The 25,162-nt window shown below is 38.5% G+C and overlaps 1 protein-coding gene across 2 annotated transcripts in view; it reads left to right on the forward strand.

Annotated features, from left to right (window-relative positions):
* PITPNC1 (phosphatidylinositol transfer protein cytoplasmic 1) overlaps positions 1 to 25,162 on the forward strand; it is a 395,894-nt gene that overhangs the window by 216,022 nt on the left and 154,710 nt on the right. For both annotated transcript variants that reach the window (XM_044004819.1, XM_044004820.1), the window contains exon 5: positions 6,773 to 6,844. In XM_044004819.1, the coding sequence (XP_043860754.1) occupies positions 6,773 to 6,844 (72 nt within the window). The remainder of the gene's footprint in view (positions 1 to 6,772; positions 6,845 to 25,162) is intronic.

The following is a 25,162-nucleotide window of genomic DNA, read 5'->3' on the forward strand; positions in this document are numbered from 1 at the left end:
AAGAGAACTCAATCCAACCAATATTTTATTAAATGATCTCTCTGTTCACTGCTCAGTGTGAATAAGATAAAAGATGCAGTAATAGGATCTTCCACCCTTTTCCCTTGTTTTCTCCGTGGCCTTGTCCCAAAGGACAAAACACCCAGGATCGACAAGGTGAAAAGTAGATTTTTTTTTCCTTTTACTTTCCTGCTCAGCTGGTCTTTGAGTTGGAAAGAGAAAAAAGCTTCTGAGGAGCTAAAAAGAGGATTTGACACCTGGAATTAGGCCAGTTTAGGGTAGAGTGCTGTGTTTGTGCCAGAGGAACTCTCAGATCAGCTTGGAGTCACTTTTCCATCCCATCCTAGAGCTCTAGAGAAAACACAACCACTCCCACCAATACCACTTCCCATGACCTTTACCTTTCTACTCAGACTTAACTATTTGTTATGGAAGATATACTATATGTGGTAAGCCAATGGGTTAGCCTAGCCCAAGTCAACACATATTTATTAAAATCTCACCTACAGGAAGCCATCCCTAAACCCTCTAAATTCCAGTGCTTTGCCTCTTAATTGTTTCCTATTTGTCCTGTATATAGCTTGATTTATACATATGTTTGTTTGTTGTCCTCTCCATTAGATTGTAAGCTCCTTGAGGGCAGGAACTTTCTTTTGCCTCTTTTTATATCCCCAGCCCTTTGCACTGTGCCTGGCACCTCGAAGGCTCTTTTTTTTTTTTTTTTTTGTGAGGCAATTGGGGTTAAGTGACTTGCCCAGGGTCACACAGCTAGTAAGTGTTAAGTGTCTGAGGTCGGATTTGAACTCAGGTACTCCTGACTCCAGGGCCAGTGCTCTATCCACTGCACCACCTAGCTGCCCCTCAGCTCTTTTTTTTTTGATGGGGCAATGAAGGTTAAGTGATTTGCCCAGGGTGACACTGCTAATAAGTGTCAAGTGTCTGAGGCTGGATTTGAACTCAGGTCCTCCTGAATCCAGGGCCCGTGCTTTATCCACTTCATTAATGTTTATTAACTTGATTAAGTGCTTACTATGTGTCAGCCACTTAAAAGCTGTGTGACCCAGAGCAAGTCACTTAACTTCTGTTTGCCTTAATCCATGAGAAAATGGCGAACCACTCCAATATCTTTGCCAAGAAAACCACATAGACAGTATTGGCATGGGACCAAAAATATTCTGACCTGGACTGAATGACTAAGCAATATATTAGCCCATAGAATTCAAATGTAAACAAAAAAAACAAAGATGGTCCTTGCCCTCATGGATTTTACATTCTAATGAGGGACAACAGCATATAAAAGGAAACTGAAAGGGAAAAATGGAGGGAGATGGTAAAACCATCTGGAGGGTCAGGTATAAGAGTTTGGAGAGGGGTGAGAAGAATAAGCCTGGTAGACCTGAGCACTTCTTGGAGGAAGAGAAATGGGATAGAGCGGTCTTCTAGGGTTAAGAAGGCAGGTAGGTAGCACAGTGGATAAAGCACTGGCTCTGGATTCAGGAGGACCTGAGTTCAAATCCAGCCTCAGACACTTGACACTTACTAGCTGTGTGACCCTGGGCAAGTCACTTAACCCTCGTTGCCCTGAAAAAAAAAAGGAATGCAGAAGTGTAGTGGTGAAGTCGGAGCTAGGAAAGGCGTGAAGGTGTACTCAGGCACTCATTTCGCTGGGATGTTACTTAACTAAACTAAAATTGTTCTTCAGTTTCTCTAGTGAGGCTGAGTGAAAATCTTAGGCTCCTCAAAGTGGAAAAAGCCACAGAATTTCCAGAGTTCTCAGGTTTTCCTGAGCAGTATTGGCCTGTGGGAAGTAGGGAGGACAGGTAAAGGGAATGAGTAAGGAGGGTCCTTACATAATAAGGAAATACAGTCATTTAGAAAGCAGAGAAAATCATAAGGATTGTCTCCTGGCACATGTCACATTGTACAGATTCCCTCAGCCAGCAGAGCAGGTTGGTGAGTCAGAGTAAGCAAGTCTGAAGGAGCCTAGAATCTGTTCTGTGACTTGGCCATTATCCCAGTGCCCTGGAAAGAACCAGTTGAGCTTCCTTGCCTGTCATTCCTGCTAATGCCTACAGCTGGTGCGGCTAAGAGTCATGCTGTACTCCCTCAACACCACCTTGCAAATACATACTAAACAGCTTGTCAGCCAATAGACTGGATTTCTCCATTCACTGGGTGATAGGTTTGGAGCTGAAAGGGATCTTAAAGGTCTTCTCATCCAACCCCCTCATTTTATAATAAGGAAGCCAAGGCATCAACACTTCACAATCCATCAGTCTTATTGGATGGTCTTTATGAGATACTGCGGCCGAAACAAAACCCAAATCCGTCACTGGCTGGCCGTTCTTTTGCTTATGTTTTTCCATTTGCCATTCTAGGCTTGATCTCACATTATCATTATCTTCATCATCCATTACTCCTTAATGATAGGACACTTCAGGAAACTGACTGCCCCCCCCCCCTTTCCTCTTGTAGTATCAGAGGAATTATCAACTTGTCTGTGGGAACCATGTTAAGTTAAATCAGCAAGCATTCATTAAGGACCTACTGTATGCCATGCACAGTGCTAGGCACTAGGGAAGAAAGGTCTAAAACAGTCCCTGCTCTGAAGGTGCTCACGTCTAATCGAGATCACCTGCAAACAATTCTGTACAAGCAAGATATACACAGAGTAAATTGGAGATAGTCTCAGAGAGAAAGAACTAACATAAAGAAAGACCAAGGGGCAGCTAGGTGGCGCAGTAGATAGAGCACCGGCCCTGGATTCAGGAGGACCTAAGTTCAAATCTGGCCTCAGACACTTAACACTTATTAGCTGTGTGACCCTGGGCAAGTCACTTGACCCCAATTGCCTCACCCCCCAAAAAATAAATAATTAAAAAAAAAAAGAAAGACCAAGGAAGGTTCCTTGATTAAAATGGGGCATAAGCTGAGACTTGAAGGAAGTCAGGAGGTGATGGTAAGGCCAGGCATGAGGGGTAGCCAGTGCAAATTCAGTGTTGAGAAATGAGGAGCAGCAAGGAGGCCAGGATCACCACCTCAAAGAAGACTGGAAAGGTAGGAACTGGCCGGGTTATGAAGGGTTTTAAAAGCCAAACAAGATTGTGTATATCTTATAATTTGTATTTTATATTTGATCCTAGAAGAAATGGGGAACTAGTGGAGTTTATCAAGTGGGAGTCAGGCTACTATATCATTAGATTTGCACTTTAGGAAGATCCCTGATTGATAATAGAGAATGGACTAGAGTGGGAAGAGGCTTGAGGCAGGTTGGCCAACTGGAAAGCTGTTGCAGTAGTCCCAGTTGTGAAATGAGGGCCCACACAAGGTTAGTAGCAGTGTCAAAGAAGGGGGAATATGGACATATTAGAGACATTTTCATTTATTTATTTATTTATTCATTTATTGATTGATTGATTGATTGGTGAGGCAATTGGGGTTAAGTGACTTGCCCAGGGTCACACAGCTAGTAAGTGTCAAGTGTCTGAGGCCGGATTTGAACTCAGGTCCTCCTGACTCCAGGGCCGGTGCTTTATCCACTGTGCCACCTTACTGCCCTAGAGACATTTTTAAAAGGTAGAAAAGATAGGAGTTAGCAACTGATTGGATATGGGTGGATGCCTAGGTTGTAGCACCCTTGACAGTAATAGGTAAGTTTGGAAGAGGGGAGGGCTTGAGGAGAAAGATAAGAATTCTGTTTTGGACATGTTGATGTCTACATCCAGTTTGAGATGTCCAAGAGGCAGTTGGATTTGTGAGACTGCAGGTTAAGAGAGAGGGTAGACCTGGATAACTTAAACTTGACGAATCATCTGCACAGAGATGATAATTGAATCTATGGGAGCTGGTGAGATCATCAACCAAAATAGTGTAGAGGGAGAAGTGGAGAGGGTGTAGGACAAAGCCTTGGGAGACATCCCTGATGAGATCACCAATAAAATAGTGTAGTGGGAGAAGAGAAGGAACAGGGCAAAGCCTTGAGATACTCCTTCCCTGAATGAAAATCCAGTCCAGGACACTGACAGGAGAAGAAACAGGAGAGAGCAGTGAGTAAAAACCTAGAGAAAAGAAGGTACCCAGGAAAAGAGGGTGGTTGAAGTATTGAAAGCAGCAGAGAGCTCAAGAAAGATGAGGATTGAGAAAAGGATATTAGATTTGGCCATCAAGAGATCATTGGTCAATTCGGAGAGAGCAGTTTCAGTTGAGTGATGATGTCAGGAGCCAGATTGCAGAGTTAAGAGAGGGAAAGAGAAAGGGAAAGGGAAAGGAAGACACTAAATGTCTTCTCAAGGAATTAAGCCACAGAAGGTAGGAGGGGTAGGTATCAGTTGCCCTGTCCCTCCTTTATATTAGCTCTGAAAATTCAAGATGCTTCTTGAACATGGAGTCTGAATGTTTTTATTTCTTTAGTATCATCTACTCTAAAATCATACTCCAGTGGTTGGCCGTAGCACAAGGGTGACATTGGCTTCTTGGAGCATAGTCTAGGCCTGGTTCTATTAACTTGGAGAGCCTTAGGTCCAGGCCTCAGCTAATAGAAACAAGACTTGACCTTCCTGTCTCCAAGGCTGGCCCTCTATCCAATATCCCATGCAACCTCTCCGGCATGAATTATAGATAAGAAAACACCATCTCTCTAAAAGCTTTTAACAGGTTTCTCAACAGGTGCTACTACCTGAGTTCCTCTAACAGTAAAGCGTCACTATGGTACTCTGAAATGCCCCGTTTTGTTCAGTGACCCAAGAAGTCAAGACCATTTCCTGTCTTTTACTTCTCCTCTTCAAAACTCCCTGAAATCATGTGTAAACTCAGCTATGCAGCTGCTAAGAACCATCTTAGATATGTGACACATTTAGCAGGAGGCAGCGAAGAAGAGGTTAATGGATAATTGCAGTATATCATTCTCTATAAACACAATTATTAGGATTAATTGTTTTCATGTTTTCTTTGGCACAGTTTATTTTACTTAGATTAAGGGAGATGAATGCAGAAATGTGCACATGCATGTGGTATCAGGAAGAATATTAATAGCATGTCCAAGGACACTGACATCATAGTTAGGGAGGGAATGAGGTGATAATCCCTTAGAAATGAGTAATTGAGGTGAAGCTGGTGTCTTCTCAGAAATTGGGAGCAACTTCAGATGCCTCACCTCCTTTTATTTAATTTCTGCCCCAACCACTTAGATTTTAATTATTCCAATTTTTTTCTACCTTCTCTTGCATCTGCAGCATTTTCTAAGGGCATATTTTTTTCCCCTTGAGAAATCTGCAGACACATCTCTGGTGAAGAAGTATCACTTCATTGACCCAGAGAACTATTGCTAGGCTCAGTGCCAGCTGGAGAGAGACTTTACCAATGTGAGTCAAAAAATTATTCTCAAGGTACCTCAGGTCCTGAAGTCTGTGGAATAAAATGAATGAAACTTGCCTAGGATTGTCCCTAAGATGTACATAAATGAGTTGCCTCCTCTTGTCAATTCAGCATATTAAGGAGATATTAAGGCAGCTCAGGAATAGCTCTCATTTTCTATAAGTCAGTTTGTAAAAACAATAATGATTCCTCCATCATATTAATAATCAACTATCGATTTAGAATCAATACTTTTTCAGAAGCCTGTAGGTCCTCAGTCTCTAAAGGACATTGCTGATGAAATTGGATGAATTTTCTTTCCTCTGTCTTTTTTTATTTTATTTTTTTTTTGGTGGGGCAATGAAGGTCAAGTGACTTGCCCAGGGTCACATGTATTAAGTGTCAAGTGTCTGATTCCAAATTTGAGCTCAGGTCCTCCTGAATCCAGAGCCAGTGCTTTATCCACTGAGCCACCTAGCTGCCCAGCAAAAAACAATAAAATGGAGTATGTATACACTAAAGTATATTTGATTTGGAAAATATATTTGCCTCAGATAAAAAGTCCTGGCTCTTTTCGCGAATTGTCTCAAATGCTAGCCTTGAATTAGTAGCTCTGTCTATGCTCAGCTTAAATGAGGTCACTGATCCTAAACGTCAGACCTTTCCCACAAGCTGCAGGGTTTGACAAATCTCTCTCATACTTTGTTCCTTTGCACAGAAGACCTGGACTCAAACCCTAGATCTTCCACTCACTACATGAGCCAGTAACTTAAATTGTTTGGACTTTAGTTTCTTTATCTATAATATGAAGGGGTTGGGGCCTAAATGCCTTGAATTGTGTGTGTGTGTGTGTGTGTGTGTGTGTGTGTGTGTGTGTGTGTGTGTTTTAAACCCTTTTTTTTACAATGAATTACTTTTTCCCCATATAGTTTCATGTGATGCTCAAAAATCGAGATCATAAAGTTATTTTTTCTAGTCGTAAGAAAACCTAATTTCTAAAACTTCAGTTCATTTAAAAAATTTTTTTTTTATTCTTTTCTTTTTCAGTCCCCTCCCTTCTCCTACCCCTCCCCCAACCAATAAGAAAGCAAGGAAAACAAAACCTATTACAAATGTGTATAGTCATACAAAACAGATTTTCTAATTAGCTATATTTCTTCCCCCACCCAAAAAAGGAAAAAAATATGCTTGAATATGCATTTTAGTTCATCGTTTCTCTGTCTGGAATTGGATAGCGTGTTTCATCAGGAATTCTTTGGAATTGGGGTGGGTCATTGTATTGTAGATGCCTTGAATTTTGGCTACTATTTGTTTATCTTATTGCTCTTGCTGCAGACCAGATAAGTTGGTAGCCAATATGATACATTAAACATGTGGGTGGATGGTGGCCTTTAACTAATGGACATTTTCTCTTCTGCAGTGCTCATTTTTGCCAAAATTCTCCATTCATATAGAAACCAAGTATGAGGACAACAAAGGAAGCAACAATAGCGTGAGTACTTTTTGTCTGACTTTTTTTTTTCTATACGTTGTTAGCTCCTGGAGGGAACTTTGAAAATCACATTAATCTATTCTGATCGGGCAGACCCTGAATGCAATTGTAGCTAGAAATAGAATAGGACCAGAGTCAAGATCACAGGCAGTTTTTACTTTTTTTTTTTTTTAAGCCAGGGAGGTTCTGGCCTTAGCATCTAACCTTTGGAATGGGATTTGTCTATAGAATTACCTTCTTTAGGTTTTTTTGCTAGAATTATTAATTCCCCTGTGGTGATTTTTGTTACTCTTCATTTCTAACAATTTTCTTTAGGCTTGTGTGTCATTGCCTTTTTAGGAAGCTCTTGAGAGTTAGTGAGAGGATTGTTTTCCTGAAGGAGAGATGAAGGGCATTGGGATCCAGGACTGCTGGGTTTTGTTCCTGACCCTGTCAGTTATTTGGAACAGATTAGCCAGCCTGTTGGGGGGGGGGGGGCGTAGGGAAATAGACTGTTTGGATGCTTTTATACCACTATCACTTCCCCAGAATACTCCCTTGTATATAAAAACTAAATAGTTAAGGAAAACATTGTCGAAGATCACATGCAACATTTGACACCAATTCTACCAATAGAACAAAAGTGTTCTTCGCTTCTCTGGAACCAAGATTGGTAATTTCACTTAATATCAATTCAATAAGTCAATCAACAAACATTTATCAAGCACCTACTATTTTCCTATTATGTGGATGTTATTTAGTGCTGATTTTATTTAAAAGAATATATTAGTTGTGTATATTCTTGTGATTCTCTGTTTTTTTCTCTCTCTATCAGTTCATGCAAGTCTTCCCAGGTTTCTTTGAAATTCTACCTTTTGTAATTTATTGCCTAATAATCATCACATTTATATATCACAGTTTGTTCAGCCATTTCTCAATGGAAATTTATACCTTTTTTTGGCTATCTCCAATAAATTATGTTGTATACGTGGGATCTTTCTGTCTCTGACATCCTTAATAGTTTTTTCGCCACACAGTTGGTAATGTTTCTAATAAAATTATAGTATATGTGGAAATTTCAGTTTTATTTGGTGTTTAAGTTTAGAATTTTTTTTAAAAAATCATAGTTAAAAAAAATTACATTTTCTCCAGATTGGTATTTCTACTGTGTGTACATAGCTCAGACTCTAATGAATGAGTCCTATCTTTTGGAGAATCTTACTGTTTCATCAAAATTTGATGATGTCTCTAATTGAAAAGGTTGCTATGTACCTCCTCACAGAAAAGGGAGCAAATAATAAGGTTTTAAACTAACTGTAAAATGTGGGCACACCAGAGATGATCCCTTTATGAGGTGTGAATGAAGCTCTTAAGTGAATCAAAAAGGAAGCAACTCAGTAGGGTAAAGAGTGGTAGTTCATTCTTCTGGGTGACCTTTAAAAGTCATTTCATTGACTCCAGGAGACAGACTAAAAGAGGAAACTAGTTTCTGTTGGATCAAATAGAAGATGCATGAAACTGGAGAGGGGGAACCTGTAAGAAGCATGTGGAGCTGTAGAGCACAAGTACAGACAATGGTAACTTCACAAGGAAAGGGGCCAGAACTTTGAGAGAGCCTCTTTGGGTTGATCAGGCACAGGCTGCACTGGAACCTAAGCTGTGTTGCTGAAAATCCCCAAGCAAGTAATCTTAAATCTCCATTTCCCTCTTCATCTCCTTCATGGGAGCCTGAACACTGCATCCTGGACACAGGAAAATCTGTTACCTTTATTTGTTGTTTTAAAGGTTTACTTTGGCATTATAAACATTATTGATTGTTGCTCATTAACTTTTAGTTGCATCCAACCCTTCAAGATCCCACTGGGGGTTTTCTTGGCAAATATACTGGAGTGGTTTGCTATTTCCTTCTCCAATTGATCAAAGAAATCAACAACTACGTAACAACATTTATTGGTGATTTTCCAGCTCATATAAATTTTATAAGTGCTTTATCAAATAGATTTACAGTAAAGTTTTCCTCCTATGTACCTTTCCCTTTTAATTATAACTGCTTAGATTTTGCTTTGCATAAGCTTTCTGTGATCAACTTCCCCTTATTTAGTTAAGGATTCTTCTTATCAGAGTTATAAATGGTACTTTCATCACTTCTCCTGTAATTTTTTTTATGATATGATCATTGGTAGCTTATTGTGGTTTATGGTGCAAGATTCTGGCCTAAATATAATTTCTGCCAGCCTGCTTTCCAGTTCTTCCAGAAGTTTTTGTCAAATAATAGTAGTTAACATTTAAAAGTGCCAAGTATTGTTATTAGAAGTACATGTTATCACCCATTTTATAGATGAGGAAATTGAGGCAATCAAGACTCAAAAGACTTCCCCAGCATCACACCACTAGTAAGTGCCTGAGGTAGGATTTGAATCCAGATATTCCTCACTATAGGTGTGGCGTACTATCTACTGTGCCACAGTGACACCTAATAGTTGGTATCCTTGGTAATCAAACTTTCGAATAGAAATAGTATTTTCATTTTATTATATTAGTTTATTATATTAATTATTATATTATATTAATATGGATATGATAATTGTTTTCTCTTTTATTCTTTAGTCTTCCTTTATTTCTCTAATGACTATATTCTTATAAGTTCTCAAAGTGTTTTAGTAGATAGATTCTCTATACAATCTGTTACACAATTATTTTCACTTGAATTTACTTTGTCATGATCTTTTGGATTTTATTGGTGATATGCTAAAAGGCTGATTATATTTATAGTTTTATTTTATATCCTGTTGCTTTAGTGAAATTATTGTTTTAGTTGGTTTGCAAATGAATCTCTAGAGTTCTTGACATAAACCATCTTATCATCTGCATATAGCAAAAATTTTTTCTTCTTTGACTATGTTTACTCCTCCAATGGTTTCATCTTATCTCTTTAGGGGAGGGGGTAGAGCAATGAATGACTTGCCCAGAGTCACACAGCTAGTGTCAAGTGTCTGAGGCCAGATTTTAATTCAGGTTCTCCTGAATCCAGGGCCAATGCTTTATCCACTGGGCCACCTAGCTGCCCTGTCTTATCTTATTGTAATAGTTAGCATTTCTAGAACCATATTAAATAATAATGATTCTCTCCTTGCTTTGTTCCTGGTCTTATTAGAAAAACTTGAAGTATTTTTCCATTACATAAAATGTTGGCCCTTAGTTTTAGATAGAAACTATCATGTTAAGAAGTAAATTTATGGGGGCAGCTAGGTGGCGCAATGGATAATTACCGGCCCTGGATTCAGGAGGACCTGAGTTCAAATCCGGCCTCAGACACTTGACACTAACTAGCTGTGTGACACTGGACAAGTCACTTAACCCTCACTTCTCAGCCAAAAAAAAAAAAAAGTAAGTTTATTCCTAGCTTTTAAAGTGTTTTTAAAAATATATATATATGTATATATATTACATTTTTTCAAAATCTTTTGTTGCATTTATTATTAGTAATTGTGATTTTTATTGTTTTTAAAAGTAATATGATCTATTTATAGATTTTCTAATGTTGAACAAGCCCTATAGTCAGCATAAATCCAATCTGGTCATTGTGTAAAGTAATTTTAATATGTTGTGATAGCCTTTTGGCTAATATTTTATTCAACATTTTTGCATCAATATTCATTAGAGATAATTGATCTATGCTCTTTATTTCTGGCTTGGAGTTTTTGTTGTTATTTTTGTTGTTGTTTTTAAACCTGGATATACTGGACATTGGCTCTGACATTTCTGGGTATTTTCAATTTAATTTTTCTTTCAGATGGTGACCTGTGGATTCGACTTTAATTTTTCTTTCTGTTTCTAATAGTTCTAGACAGTTCTATTGTATGACTTCTTCAAATATGTCATCCAAGTTTTCTGTTTGGTAATATTTTTCAATTAGTCCCATAATTCTTAAATTCTCTCTTCAAACTATTCTTTAGGTAACTTGTTTTTGTTAATAGGTACCTCTCTGATTTTTCAATCTTTGGCCTTTTTAAAAAAACATTTCTTGTTGTCTAATAGAATCATTAATTGTTATCTTTAGTATATACTCTCTAGTAGAGAGCCAACTCTTTGGATAAGGTTTTTTACCTAATGATCTAATTTATTTATCTCCTAAGTTGTTCCTCAAAAGCTATAATTTAATTTTTTAAAATCTCTTGCTTTCTGGCAGCTAGGTGGTGCAGTGGGTGAAGCACCAGCCCTGGATTCAGAAGAACCTGAGATCAAATTCAGCCCCAGACACTTGACACTAGATGTGTGACCCTGGGCAAGTCACATAACAACCCTCATAACCTCACCAAAAAAACAAACAAACAAACAAAAAATCTCTTTCTTTCTTTCTTCCTTTTGCTCTTGGAGCCCTTATGGTCAAACCATTTTTTTTTCTTTCCCTGAAGTTGAACTTGTGATAATTATATATTTACTCTCTTTTTAACTTCTTGCATATTCATATATTCAATCAGTTAAGTCTTGTCATTTTTACCTTTATGAAATCGCTTGTGTACATCCCCTTCTCTCCAGTCACATAGCTATAATATAATATGTAGCCCTCTTTACCTCTTGCCCATTATATTGTAATAGTCATCTTCTTCTTCTTCTTCTTCTTCTTCTTCTTCTTCTTCTTCTTCTTCTTCTTCTTCTTCTTCTTCTTCTTCTTCTTTTTGCGGGGTAATGAGGGTTAAGTGACTTTCCCAGGATCACACAGCTAGTAAGTGTCAAGTGTCTCAGACCGGATTTGAACTCAGGTCCTCCTGAATCCAGGGCCAGTGCTTTATCCACCGCACCACCTAGCTGCCCCTGTAATAGTCTTCTAATTGAACTTATTGTCTTGAGTCTCTACCTACTCCAATTCTCCCTCTATATAGTTGCCAAAATGGTTTTCTTAAAGTGCAGGTCTGACCATATCACACCCAGCCCTAACTTAGTAAACTCCAATGGCTTCCCATTATCTCTGGAATCAAAATAAATCCCTCTGTTGGGCTTTTAAAGGTCTTCACATCCTGTTCCTTTCATGCCTCTACAATCTCCTTACAGATTACTTCGTTCATACACTCCATGGTCCAGTCAAACTGACTTCCTTGCTGTTTTTCACTCACAAAATTCCCTCTCCCATTCCCATGCTTTTTACCAGCCTGTGTTCCATGTCCAAGGCAGCTAGATGGCACAGTGGATAAAGCACTGGGCCTGGGGTCATGAAGACTCATCTTCAAATCTTAACCCTGTTTGCTTCAGTTTCCTCATCTGTAAAATGAGCTGGAAAAGAAAATGGCAAACCACTCCAGTATCTTTTTTTTCTAGTCATAAAAGTATTTTATAATTTTCCAGTTACATGTAAAGATAGTTTTTAACATTTTTCATAAGATTTTTAATTCCAAATTTTTCTCCCTCTCCCCTCCCCAGGACAAGAAAGCAATCTGATATAGGTTATATATGTACAGTCACATTAAATATATTTCTGCATAGTCATGCTGTGAAAGAAGAATCATAACAAAAGGGAATGTGAGAGCCAAATTGGATATACGGAGCATTAATCTTCCCCTTTAACTTTCCTATATATATATATATATATATATCTCACAGACCAATAAGAAAAAGGAGCCACTGAGCTTTAATCTGTGAGGAATCAGATTTTTTTATTTATTGCTTGGGAATTAATTAGACAACAAGAGCTGAAACCAATTAGGGAAATAAGGAAGGAGAAATACAAATGAATAATCTTAGATCTAAGCTTAGTCTATTCCTTTATAAAATTTACTGAATCCCAAACTGCCCGCCAGACCACAAATCCCTGAAAAGACCGAATACCAAACAACGTACACTCCTTTCAATCCCACTCCGTTGCTGCTAAGTTCAACACCAGAGAGAGAGAGAGAACTTCCGTTCCTGCCCTCACTTTTAAGTCGGCCTACTGGAAGTTCCTCACGTTCTCCTCCCCAAAATGGAGGTCCTTCAAAAGCCACTTCAGTAGCATGCGCAAGCTTTCAAATGATTCAGCTAAAACTTCCAATATATATCTTTACCACAAATAATTTTTACCACATTAGCTTATTACCAGCATCCACACATCAACCCCTGAAAAGGCTTCCATTCCATGACTACACCCAGAGGATATCCCAAGAATCATCTGAAAAAAGACTTTCAAAGACTTTAAATGAACAATTTGGTTTGGTTGTTTTTCTTTTTCCCTTCTGTTATTATATATACCATTTGTAACATGTATTCTCTGCAGAGGCCCTCCCTTTGCAAGACCAATGTTAAAGCGCTGGTTCATGAGGGACTGCCCCTCTGGACACTTTCCTCTCTCCCTTTTCTATATTGTTATTAACATATTGTTAGTTAGCATAAGTTATTTTATTCTGTTATTTTTGACTATTTCATCAAGAAAACACCCCATTTCTTTTTCTTTTCTTTTTCTTTTTTTTTTTTTTTTAGTGAGGCAATTGGGGTTAAGTTACTTGCCCAGGGTCACACAGCTAGTAAGTGTCAAGTGTCTGAGGCCGGATTTAAACTCAGGTACTCCTGACTCCAGGGCCGGTGCTCTATCCACTGCACCACCTAGCTGCCCCAAACACCCCATTTCTTGAAGAAACAAAGCAGGGACTGTAACGATTAGAATGATACCACCTGCTAGAGACTTACCGTAGGAAAGCTCCAACATGAGGAGAGGGCCTCTGAGGGCAGGGCCATGCGGCTTTTCTTTGGTGTCAGGAAGTGACGTTGGCTGGTGGGAGGAAGAAGGGGGAGGCTGGCACTTGGACTCTCTCTCTTTCCTGAGGACTATGGTGGGGAAGGGAGCTAGAAATGCACTCTCCCTTTAATAGATAGATGAATCTAGGCCTTTCTCTCTCTCTTTACCAAATTCTTATTCTCCTTAATAAATGCTTAAAAGTCTAACTCTTGGGGCAGCTAGATGGCACAGTGGATAGAGCACCAGCCCTGGAGTCAGGAGGACCTGAGTTCAAATCCGGCCTCAGACACTTAACACTTACTAGCTATGTGACCCTGGGCAAGTCACTTAACCCCAATTGCCTCACCCCCCCCCCCCCAAAAAAAAAGTCTAACTCTTTCTAAAGCTTATAATTTATTGGCGACCACTCATTAGATATTTTAGAAAGTATAGCCAGAATTTTTAGCCCCTTACAGGAAAACCCTCAAAAAACCCCAAAACCTCCAAAAGTAGAAATAGTATGGTTCAGTCTGCATTCCAGAATCCACACTTCTTTATTCTGGATATGGAGAACATTTTCCATCATGAGTTCTTTGGAGTTGTCTTGTATCACTGTATTGTTGAGAAGAGTTAAATCTATCACAGTCGATCATCACACAATGTTACTGTGTACAATGTTCTCCTGGTTCTGCTCACTTCATTCAGCATTCATTCAGTCCCCTTAAGTCTTTCCAGGTTTCTCTGAAATCAGCCTGCTCATCATTTTTTATAGCACAATAGTATTCCATTACATTCATATACCATAACTTATTCAGCCATTCCCCAATTGATGGGCATTCCCTGGATTTCCAGTTTTTTGCCACCACAAAGAGAGCTGCTAGAAATATTTTTGTACATGTGGGTCCTTACCACTCCAGTATCTTTGCCAAGAAAACCTCAAATGAGATCACAAAGAGTGGGATGTGACTGAAAACAACTGAATAACAACCACCATCCCTATGTCTGGGATGATCTTCCGCAATTCTAAGTCCTGCTTGCTCCAGAAGGCCTTTTCTGGTGCCCAAAGCTTCTAGTTCCTTCCCCTCTAAGGCTCTCTTCCATCTATTCTGTATTTACATATTTGTACAAGTATTCGTATAAATAGTCTATATTTATCTTTGGTGCACTGGCATATATTTGGAGTCTCCCATTATAATGTAAATTCCTTGAGGTCAGGACTGGGGTATTTTGTTTTTGTTTGTTTGTTTGTTTTTGCCTTTCTCTGTATGCCTGATACCTAGCACAATGCCTTATAAATAGTAAGGGTTTAATAAATATTTAACTGCTTGATTTATCTAGATTTAACTCTTGGGCTTCTCTTAACTGATAATATTTCTTCATTATATCAGAAATTTTATATTCTCTCATGTCTCATGTCAGCTTCAGTTCCTATACTGGGAATTCAAGAGTCAGGTTCTCCCTCTTCTTTTGCCCTCTGGATGTGGTCCATAGACCCAGGTTTTATTCCCAGTGCAGTCTGGATGCTACTCCTGCTATTGGGCTCCCATTCTGGGTGGGTTGGCAGGGTTCTACTCCCCCTTTATGCCTTCTTCCTCAACCCTGAAGGTCCAGACCTGGGACCAAGACCACCCTCTGATTCAATGCTTCTCTTCTGATTTACACCTGTGGTAGCCCATCCCTGTCTTCTACATATACAATTGCCTACCTAGAGGTAGCTTTGTCCCCTGATGTATCCCTGACAGAAGGACTCCAAGTGGATATCAGAAAGCATACTCTGATGTTATTCATCTTAGAGACCCCTGTAATACCTATAGTAGGTGCCTCATTTCTCACAGTCTGCTTGTAGTCTTACCTAATGAGTAATGTGATCGTCCCTTGCTGTAGCTCCAAAAAGATAGGCTAAGATCTTGCTGATTTCAGGCCTTGTTTATCAGAAGTCATGCTGGCTACAGGACTCCAAAAAGTGCTCCAATCAGATCTCCTGCAGTCTTCCAACTGCTTTCTTACATAGCCACAGTCTGGATGGAGGAGTTTATTCATGTATAATTTGGGTTTTATTGTTTTTTAGATTCTGCTTAGAGTGCTGAATTCCAAGCAAATTTCATTCTTACTTTCTACTTTACAAAGTTTTATTTCTATTTCGAATCATTCTGGAGATTCTAATTGCTCTTCCATGGTCTCTGGGGAGTCTGCAAGACTCTTTTTCATTAGGTCATTTTGGTTCATTTTCCCTAACATGAATGAGGTCTGAATTCTCTTTGAAATTTTACTCATTTTTCCTTCTCTCTTTCTGATCCATCCATTCATTTATCTGCTCACCAGTCAAGTTTTTAAAAAAATTTTTTTAAAAATTATTTTGTTTTATTTTTAAATGTTGATGATGAAGGTATTGTTTTTCTAGATATTAATGTTTTGTTTTGTTTTGTTTTAAGTGAGGCAATTGGGGTTAAGTGACTTGCCCAGGGTCACACAGCTAGTAAGTGTTAAGTGTCTGAGGCCAGATTTGAACTCAGGTACTCCTGACTCCAGGGTCGGTTCTCTATCCACTGTGCCATCAACCTGCCCATCAGTCAAGTTTTTAACTTGGGCTTTTTTTTCTCTTGAATTTTTGGTCTTTTAGTCCTTATCTTGTATTCCCAAACATTTGTCCATTTATTCCCCAGTGTTTGCTGAGTGATTCCCAACTGAAGCCAGAGTGTTCATTCTGGGGTGTCTTTTCCTCCACCTGTGCTCAGGTATTTAGGTGGATTTTGGGGAAATAACCATGAGTATCAATGCAGAGACTATCCATGATTCCAGACGACTGATGATGAAGTATGCTATCTACCTTTTGACAGAGAGGTCATAGATTCAGGGTGCAGAATGGAACAAATATGTTTTTGGATTATAGACAATGAGGAGATTTGTTTTGCTTAACTGTGCATATTTGTTACAAGTATTTTGTTTCTTTCTTTTTTAAAAAAAAAGTAGGGTAAAGGAGTGGGAAAAAAAGAAATAGTTCTCTGTTCATTAAAAAAATTAATTCATAAAGAAAAAGGAAAGGTGACCAGTAACTCTGGTTTACAAAAAAAAATATGTTAGAGACCCCTACTTTTAATTATGAACTTCCAGAAAGCAGGAATAACCAATGCCCTCACAGGATGTGAAAAAACACACAGCACACTCTGAATGTTAAATTTTTGTTGCAATAGGCAGAGTCTTTATTATCGTCAAATATAGTATTTCTTTATGTCAGAACCTGCCTTGAGTTAAGTAAACATGGGAAGGCCCTTTAGAATGTTTTCACTGGTACAAAGTGAATTTGTTCATTGTGCCAATGTGCATGTGCAACATTTTTCAAATGTCCTTGTCCTTTAACATTGTGGTGCTGTGGAAGGTATGCTGGATTTAGAGTCAGAACAACTGGGTTGAAATCTTCACTCTTCCCCTCAAGAGCTGTAAGACCTTGGGCAAGTCACTTAACTTCTGGGCCTGTTTCTTAATTTATAAAATGAGGGCTTTTGACTAGAAGACCACCTCTAAGGTCTCTTCTTGCTTTCTATCTATGGCCCTTATGACTCTTGACATCACTTACTTCGCAATTGTTAGGTGTTTCTCCACCCTCTCCTCCTCTTGCTTCCTCCTTGCATCCCTGAAGTTTTCATCATCCATGTGGCATTTCTCCTGAATGGAATCACAGGGACAACAAAGGGACATGTAGTCAATATGACCAGCTGGGTGTTTCTGGCTATTTTAGAAGAAAAAGTATATTTTGTATTCTCATCAACTAAAATAGCCAATAAAATCAAAAGTATTACTATTTGTTAACTTCCATCTCTCCCATTATCCTTTGGTAGACCATAGTTCTGTTAAGGGCTAAAATTCTAGCTAGTCTGTCTAAAATATCTAATGAGTGGTCGCCAATAAATTATAAGCTTTAGCAAGAGTTAGACTTTTAAGCATTTATTAAGGAGAATAAGAATTTGGTAAAGAGAGAGAGAGAAAGGCCTAGATTCCTATCTATTAAAGGGAGAGCACATTTCTAGCTCCGCTCTCCACCAGAGTCCAAAGGAAAGAGCCCGAGACTGAGCGCCAGTCTCTTCCTTCCTCCTTCCACTAGTCCGCGTCACTTCCTGATGCCAAAGAAAAGATTCCTGGTCTTGCCCTCAAAGACCTTCGCTTCATGGGCAGAACTCTTCTACAGTAAGTATCCAGCAGGTGGTGTTATTCCAATCGTTACAGTTCTAATGCTTATATATAGTTTTTTCCTACATCTAATACTGTTTTTCATTAGAATCACCAGATTATATACATAGACATGCTAAGTTTCCTTTACTTTCAACTCTGAGTTAGGCAGAATAGATGGCTTCATCAACTTCAATTCAGAACATGTCATACCTGTGAGGAATATATTATTTGCCTAATAATAACGCAAGAGTAGTTCCAGCTAATCTAGACTTCCCCAATAGTCATGTCATTCTTTTTTACCACTATCTGAAATCTTGTCCTTCTTCCAGCGGCCTATGATTTAATTAAATTGATGATGAGGATGATAAAGAACAATAATTATATTGAAGGAAATGTGGTGATCCTATTGATTACTGGCCAGAAAAAAAATGTAAAAATATTTTCATCCTTTTACTCCATCCTCTGAGTAGCATAGGAGTAAATTGTTTTGTATTTAGCTTCTTATGTCTCATTATTAGTGTAAAATTAAATGTAGTTATGGTACTGACTAGATATAAATATCTTTTTAACTCTTTTGAAAAAAAAAAAAAGACTTATATAACAGTTATGTCCATGGAAACCTCCAAAGGGGCAATTACGTTAACCAGTCCTGAATGGGAAAGTCTTTTAAAATTTAAGGTCTTTTAAAATGTAGAATCATTTATCTTATGTAAATATTAATATGATTTTTTTAAGGGCACAATTAGTCCTATGAAGGAAGGCTTTATGCAAACATTAGGTGCTATTATTTGTCTAAGGTCATAAATCCAGATTTTTGAGGGCTGGTGCTTATTACTGCCAGGGGACATTTAAAGTGGGTAGTTACTTGTTTGGAAATAGTTTATCATCATGGAAGCTGCCGCCCAATTATTGGTTTTGGATTAGCCTGATGGTTGGCACCTTCATCTCTATTTCCTTATCCAAATACAACACATCCCCTTGTAAAAGGAAATTTTTAAGTGTAAAATTAAAGCCAACTTATAAATTTTGGAATTGGTGGACAGGAGTCATGCTCCAGTGATCATATATTTCCTCTATACACCCTAATGGGACTATTTACAATGACTTTGTTTAAACTCCTCAGATACAAGGACTTTTGAATGCACAAAATATTAACCATTTTTTCCCAAATCATTCTTACTTCATTGGGGCATTATTGATTAATAAACAGTAAACATTATTCCTAAAACAGCTGAAGTAGTGCATTCCTCACTATCAGTCAGTCAGTCAAGTATTTATGTGCCAACCATTGTAGTAAGCACTGAAGATAGCCAATCTAATCTAATAAACATTAAACACCTACTAAGTGCCAGGCACTGCACTAAGTCACTGGGACGTAAATACAAAGAATGAAATAATCCCTATTCACAAATAGTTTGCATTCTAAAGGGGGAAAACAAGTTTATATATAAATATATGCAGAACAAATACAGTGTAGATAACTACAAGGTAGTTTGAGAACAAGGGCCACTAGCAGTTTGGGGAGATCAGAAAATGCTTCATGGAGAAAGAAGTATTTCAGCTGACTCTTAAAGGTAAAGAAGTATTCTCTCAAGTGGAGATGAGGAGAGAGGACATTCCTGGCATTGGAGCAGGTTATTGCAAAGGCACCACAACAGGAGATGGAGTGTCATATGTCAGGACAACAGGTTTGGACTAAAATTGTGAAGGTCTTTAAAAGCTAAAGAGAGATGTTTAGTTTTTCTTAGATGGAATAAGGAGCCTCTGAAGTGTTAGTCTTTCTTCTATCTCTTTTTTCTTGATTCTCTTATTCCTCACGATTTCTTTTTCCTGTTTACCTTTTTATGCTTCTCTAAGGTCTTATATTTGAAAGTCAAATTTTCTATTCAATTCAGGTCTTTTCATCACAAATGCCTGAAAGTCCGCTTTTTCATTGAAGTCCCATTTTTCCCCCTGAAAGATTATACTCAGTTTTGCAGGGTATGTGATTTTTGGTTGTAGTCCCAGTTCCTTTCCCCACCCCGAATATCATATTCCATGCCCTCTGGTCCTTTAATGTAGAAGCTGCTAGATCTCGTGTTATCCTTACCGTAGCTCCACAGTATTTGAATTCCCTTTTTTTCTAGCTGCTTGTAATATTTTCTCCTTGACCTGAGATCTCTGGAATTTGGCTATAGTATTCCCAGAAGATTTCCTTTTGGGATCTCTTTCTGTAGGTGATCAGTGAATTCTTTTAATTTCTATTTTACCTTCTGCATCTAGAATATCAGGGCAATTTTCCCTGACAATTTCTTGGAAGATGATGTCTAAACTCTTATTTTGGTCATGGTTTTCAGGTAGTCCAATGATTTTTTTTATTAGGTCAGCTGTTTTTCCAAGGAGATATTTCATATTGCCCTCTTTTTTTTTTATTCATTTGGATTTGCTTTATTGTGTCTTGGTTTCTCATAAAGTCACTAGCTTCCATTTGTTCAATCCTAATTCTTAGGCAATTATTTTCTTCAGAGGGCTTTTGTATCTCTTTGTCCATTTGGCTTTTCAAGCTGTTGACTTTTTTTCTCATGACTTTCCTTCATCTCTCTCATTTCTCTTTCCATTTTTCCCTCTACCTCTCTAAATCTTCCCTCTATCTCTCTTACTTTCTCTTCAAAGTCCTTTTTGAGCACTTCCATGGCCTGAGACCATTTCATATTTTTCTTGGAAGCTTTGTATGCAGGAGCTTTAACTTTGTTATTATCTTCTTCTGAGGGTGTATTCTGGTCTACCTTTCCCCCAAAGAAGCTTTCTATGGTCCACTGCTTTCTCTGCCTACTCATCTTGACCACCTAATTCTTGGCTTTGAACTCCTTTTTTTTGTTGTTTTTGTTTTTGTTTTTTTAGTGAGGCAATTGGGTTAGGTGACTTGCCGAGGGCCACACAGCTAGTTAAGTATTAAGTGTCTGAGGCCGGATTTGAACTCAAGGTACTCCTGACTCCAGGGCCAGTGCTCTATCCACTGCGCCATCTAGCTGCCCCTTTGAACTCCTTCTTAACATGTAGTGCTGCTTCCAGGATATACTGTCCCAAGCTACAAAGTGGCCCAGGGGGTGATTAGGCTTATTCTCATCCTGCCTGGCTGGTAAGTAACCATGGCCCGCTTTCTCTTTGACCCAGAAGCAGATCTCTGATTGAAATCTGATTTCCAGTGGTTGGAAGCTTGGCATGCCTGTGTCCCTCCCCCACTGGGTGGTTGATGCTCAGGTTGGCTTGTTGGTTCAGAACATGGGTGCCTCACTCCAGTTCCAGCAGAGACTGCAGCCATTCCCCCCAACCACTGGACCCCCTCACTGGTCCGCAAACTGAGCTTTGGAAGAAGCCCCTGAAGATTCTGAGGCTCTGGAGTTGAGGCCTGCCCAGGGCTAGTTCTGAGCTGTGAGCCATGCTCCTTTCTCAACGAGAACAGCAGGTGGTCCCAGTAGCCTAATTAAGCCATCTTTGGCTGGAAAATAGTCTCACTCTGTTCTTTTGTGGGTTATGCTGCTCCAGGAGTTTTCTTATGGCATTATTTTTGGAGTGTGTGGATGGGTTTGTCAGGAGTAGGGAGAGTCACAGCCTTTCCTCTGCCATATTGGCTCCACCCCTGGTTGTTAATCCTGTTGATTCTCTTAAAAGAAGCTTTTGGGATTTATTTAGTTTCCTGGTTTGCCTAGGTTGGAATAAGGTATGAAATTCTACTCTGGGTGAATTGGACTAATGAATAGCCTCCCATGGAGTTCTGGTTTTGATTCAGAAATTTCATTCTAATTGTTGATAATGCAGTGAATGGATTTTCAATGTTGCTACTTCCTCAATAAGATAGAAATGCTGGATTCTGAGTAGTTTGTCCTTTTGAAAAAGAGGCACTATAATGTGGTAGGAAAACTTGGAGTCAGAAATGATTGGATTTTGAATACGCTCTCTGACACCTTCTAACTTCAGGACCATGGACAAAGCACTTAAGGTCTCTGAGCCTTACCTTCTTCCATAAAATGGGGATGACAAGTTAGCTGTGGTTAGATGAGATGATATTTATAAAGATATCCCTGTCATCCTCATTCCCTCCCTCTTTTCCCTGTCCAGTGGATTTTAAAGAGAATTTATATAGCATTTTAAGGTTTGCAAGGTACTTTACAAACTTACAATGCTATATAAATGCTGTTCTATTATTATTGTCATTAGACAAATTTATTCTTGGAAGAACTCCCTATTTCACAAGAACTACTCAGAAAACTGGAAATTGGCTTGACAGAAATTAGGTTTAAACTTACATTTCAGACCATATACTATAAGTGAGTTCTTATGGTTTTCTTCCCCAAACCACCTTTTGATTTTTAGCTTTAAATTTATTTAAGACCTGAATTTATTCTTAGTCATTGAGATATGCTTGATTTTTCCAGGTGTTGAAGCTGTGCATCTACAAAGGAGCATTAATTAGGGAAAAGCTTGTGGGAATTCTCCCTTCATTCTCATTCCATGCTCCCTCCCTCATTCCCCTTTCCACAGGTCTTTAAAAGCTAGAATTTACACAGCACTTTAAGGTTGGCAAAGTGCTTTATATATTTTATTTTATTTGGGTTGAATTCAGTAAATACCCCCTTTTCTTAGTAAAATGGCTCCAAAACCTCAGTTCATGGTCACAAATAATTTTCATGGGGTTCTCGAAATGAAAAAATGGTTTCTGTCAATCATATTTTTTGAAGATTTGCTGTGGTATTCGGTTTTGGTTTTTGTTTTTGTTTTTGTTTTTTGCAGGGCAGTGAGGGTTAAGTGATTTGCCCAGAGTCACATAGGGAAGTAAGTGTCAAGTGTCTGAGGCCAGATTTGAACTCAGGTCCTTCTGAATCCAGGGCTGGTGCTTCATCTACTGCTCCACCTAGCTGCCCCATGGTATTAGTTTTTAAAGTCATTGACTCCAGGGGGGGTTACAGAATGACATTATAGCTGATGGTTATGCAGATATACTCTATTATATATTACATATTCCAAACTATATTGAAATTAATTTATAAAGCTGAGATATTCAAGAAGACTTTAGGCTTCCCTGTTTATTGGTCTCTGAACTTGATTGCTTTTCCTTAAATGGCCTATAATTGAAGATGACAGAGGGTACTTATTTATTTTTAGATAGGCTTGCAGTAGCCTTCATCTTTTATGGTCCTATTTTTAACCTTATACTGTTATAAGCAGCTGTCTGCAAAATCTGTGATTTCCTCTGATTTCCTCTGAGCGTTCGCTAGGATGGAAGGCTTGCAAACAACAATCTATCACTATTGTCTCTCTTTTTGTACTGCCAAACCATTGAAGACATAATTAAGAAAAATAAACCACATCACTATCTGTTTTGAGATTGGAAAGTAAGGATCTTTATTCAGATATAAATTTAATTCTGTTAATTTTGGGGATAGTGGACAGTTGGTCTTGCTTGGCGCCTTCACTGTTTATGGTGTCATTCTTCACTATTTCTTTTTTTCTTTTTTTTGGTGAGGCAATGGGGGTTAAGTGACTTGCCCAGGGTCACACAACTAGTAAGTGTCAAGTTGTCTGAGGCTGGATTTGAACTCAGGTCCCCCTGAATCCAGGGCTGGTGCTCTATCCACTTTGCCACCTAGCTGCCCCCTATGGTGTCATTCTTGATCAGATAGTCAGTATCAGCACTGTGTCTCATGTGGTTGGGAAGAAAGCCTTACTTTCTGGCATAGAAGACAATGTTATGTTCTTAGGACAGCCTTCCTCTAAATTTAAAGATTGCTCTTATTACTATGATACTTCTAGGCATCTGTAATTTCATCTATTTGAACACTCCCTCCACTGTTAGGTCATAACCCTTTTTTTAACTTAGTAGTTAGTCTTCAAGTGTTGCTGTTGCCAAAGAATTCATGACTGTGCATCCAACCTGGTGATCATCCTCTCCAGTCTCAGGGATGCTTCCCTTGAATCTTTGAGTATTTATGAAAGTATGGCCCCTAGCTTTGAGGGCTTAGGATGGTGTTTTTGTTTTGTTTCATTTTGTAGTGATTATTTTTGCTTTTTTTTCATATCAGTAAATGCCTTTGCTAAAAGTTAAGCCTACTGATTATTAATAGGAAGAACCCTAGTGGGGGCTTAGGGACTACGGTGTTAGAAATAGCTAACTATCCTCAGGGTTATCCCTAGGACCTGGAGAAACAATTACCCTTCTGAGAACTCAACTTATTTACAGAAATGTGATTTGGGGGAATAACCTATAGGAGTTGTTACATTTGTAAAATGCTTTTTGCTATTTTTCCAAAACATTTTATCTCTAATGTTAATCAGTCTCTAGCATTTATTCAGCACATAATGTATGCCAGGCATTGAGTTTAGTTTAATGCTGGGAATACAAAGAATATTTTAAAAAAACAGTTCATGCTCTCAAGCTGCTCATAGCGTTAATGGGGAAGGCAACAGGAAGACAACAAACAAGACATATACAGGATAAATTGGAGCTACGGTGGCATGATCACCATTTGGTGAGCACAAGAGAACTTTCTTTCCTTTTTTTTTTTTTGGATAATAAAATTTTATTTAAAGTTCCAAATTCTACACTTCCTTCCCTCCTTCTCCTCCTTCTCCTCCTCGTTCCTCCTGAGACAGTAAGCAATCAGATATAGGTTATACATGTGCAATTATGTGAAACATTACCATATTAGTCATTTTGTACAAGAAAACTTGAATGAAAGAAATAAAGTGAAAAACAGCATTCTTCAATCTGTGTTCAATCAATAGCAGTTCTTTCTTTGGAGGTGGATATTATGTTTCATCAGTAGTCCTCTGGGATTATCTTGGATCAGTGTATTGCTGAGAATAGTTAAGGCAAGAAATCTTTCAACCTATACATCATTGCATGATTTTCCCAAGGTCACTCACATTCCAGTTAACTGTAAAGCCAAGACCAGTGTTATTTTTTTTTTTCTGTAGTTGTGAAGAAGACATTTTGAGCCCTTTCCCTCTCTTTCTATGGCATTCAGACTACAGGGTTGCCCTGTTTCATTATTCTTTTTAAATGGAATTGATAGATGACCCATGTCAGTATAATCTTTGTTCACTTAAGGGAGGCTTCCAGGAATGATATAAAATTGGATTTGTCTTCTTTTTCATTTTTCAGTTTGTGTAGGTAAGCTCTCAAAGAGAGATTTTCTTAATGGGAACCCATGCTTTTGGGTTGCATTCCTTTAACCCTTCCATCAAAATGCAGTCAGCTTCCAAACACAAAATAAATGAGCATTTCATTTACAGAAGGAGCAGGGGAAATCATTTGGAGATTCACACCAAATAGAAGGAATTAAACTGACTAAATAGAAACATAGGGCAGAATATGTCTCTCAGAGGTTATTTTGGTCAACCTCTGCCTACAGATAAGACTTTAAGATCATCTATGTGGAAAGCAATTCAACAGCTTTCATTAGTAACCTTACTACCTATGTTGTTGGGTCCTTATTTCTAACCTAATT

The sequence above is a fragment of the Dromiciops gliroides genome, chromosome 4 (genome assembly GCF_019393635.1).
Source record: "Dromiciops gliroides isolate mDroGli1 chromosome 4, mDroGli1.pri, whole genome shotgun sequence".
In the NCBI taxonomy this organism is placed as follows: domain Eukaryota; kingdom Metazoa; phylum Chordata; class Mammalia; order Microbiotheria; family Microbiotheriidae; genus Dromiciops; species Dromiciops gliroides.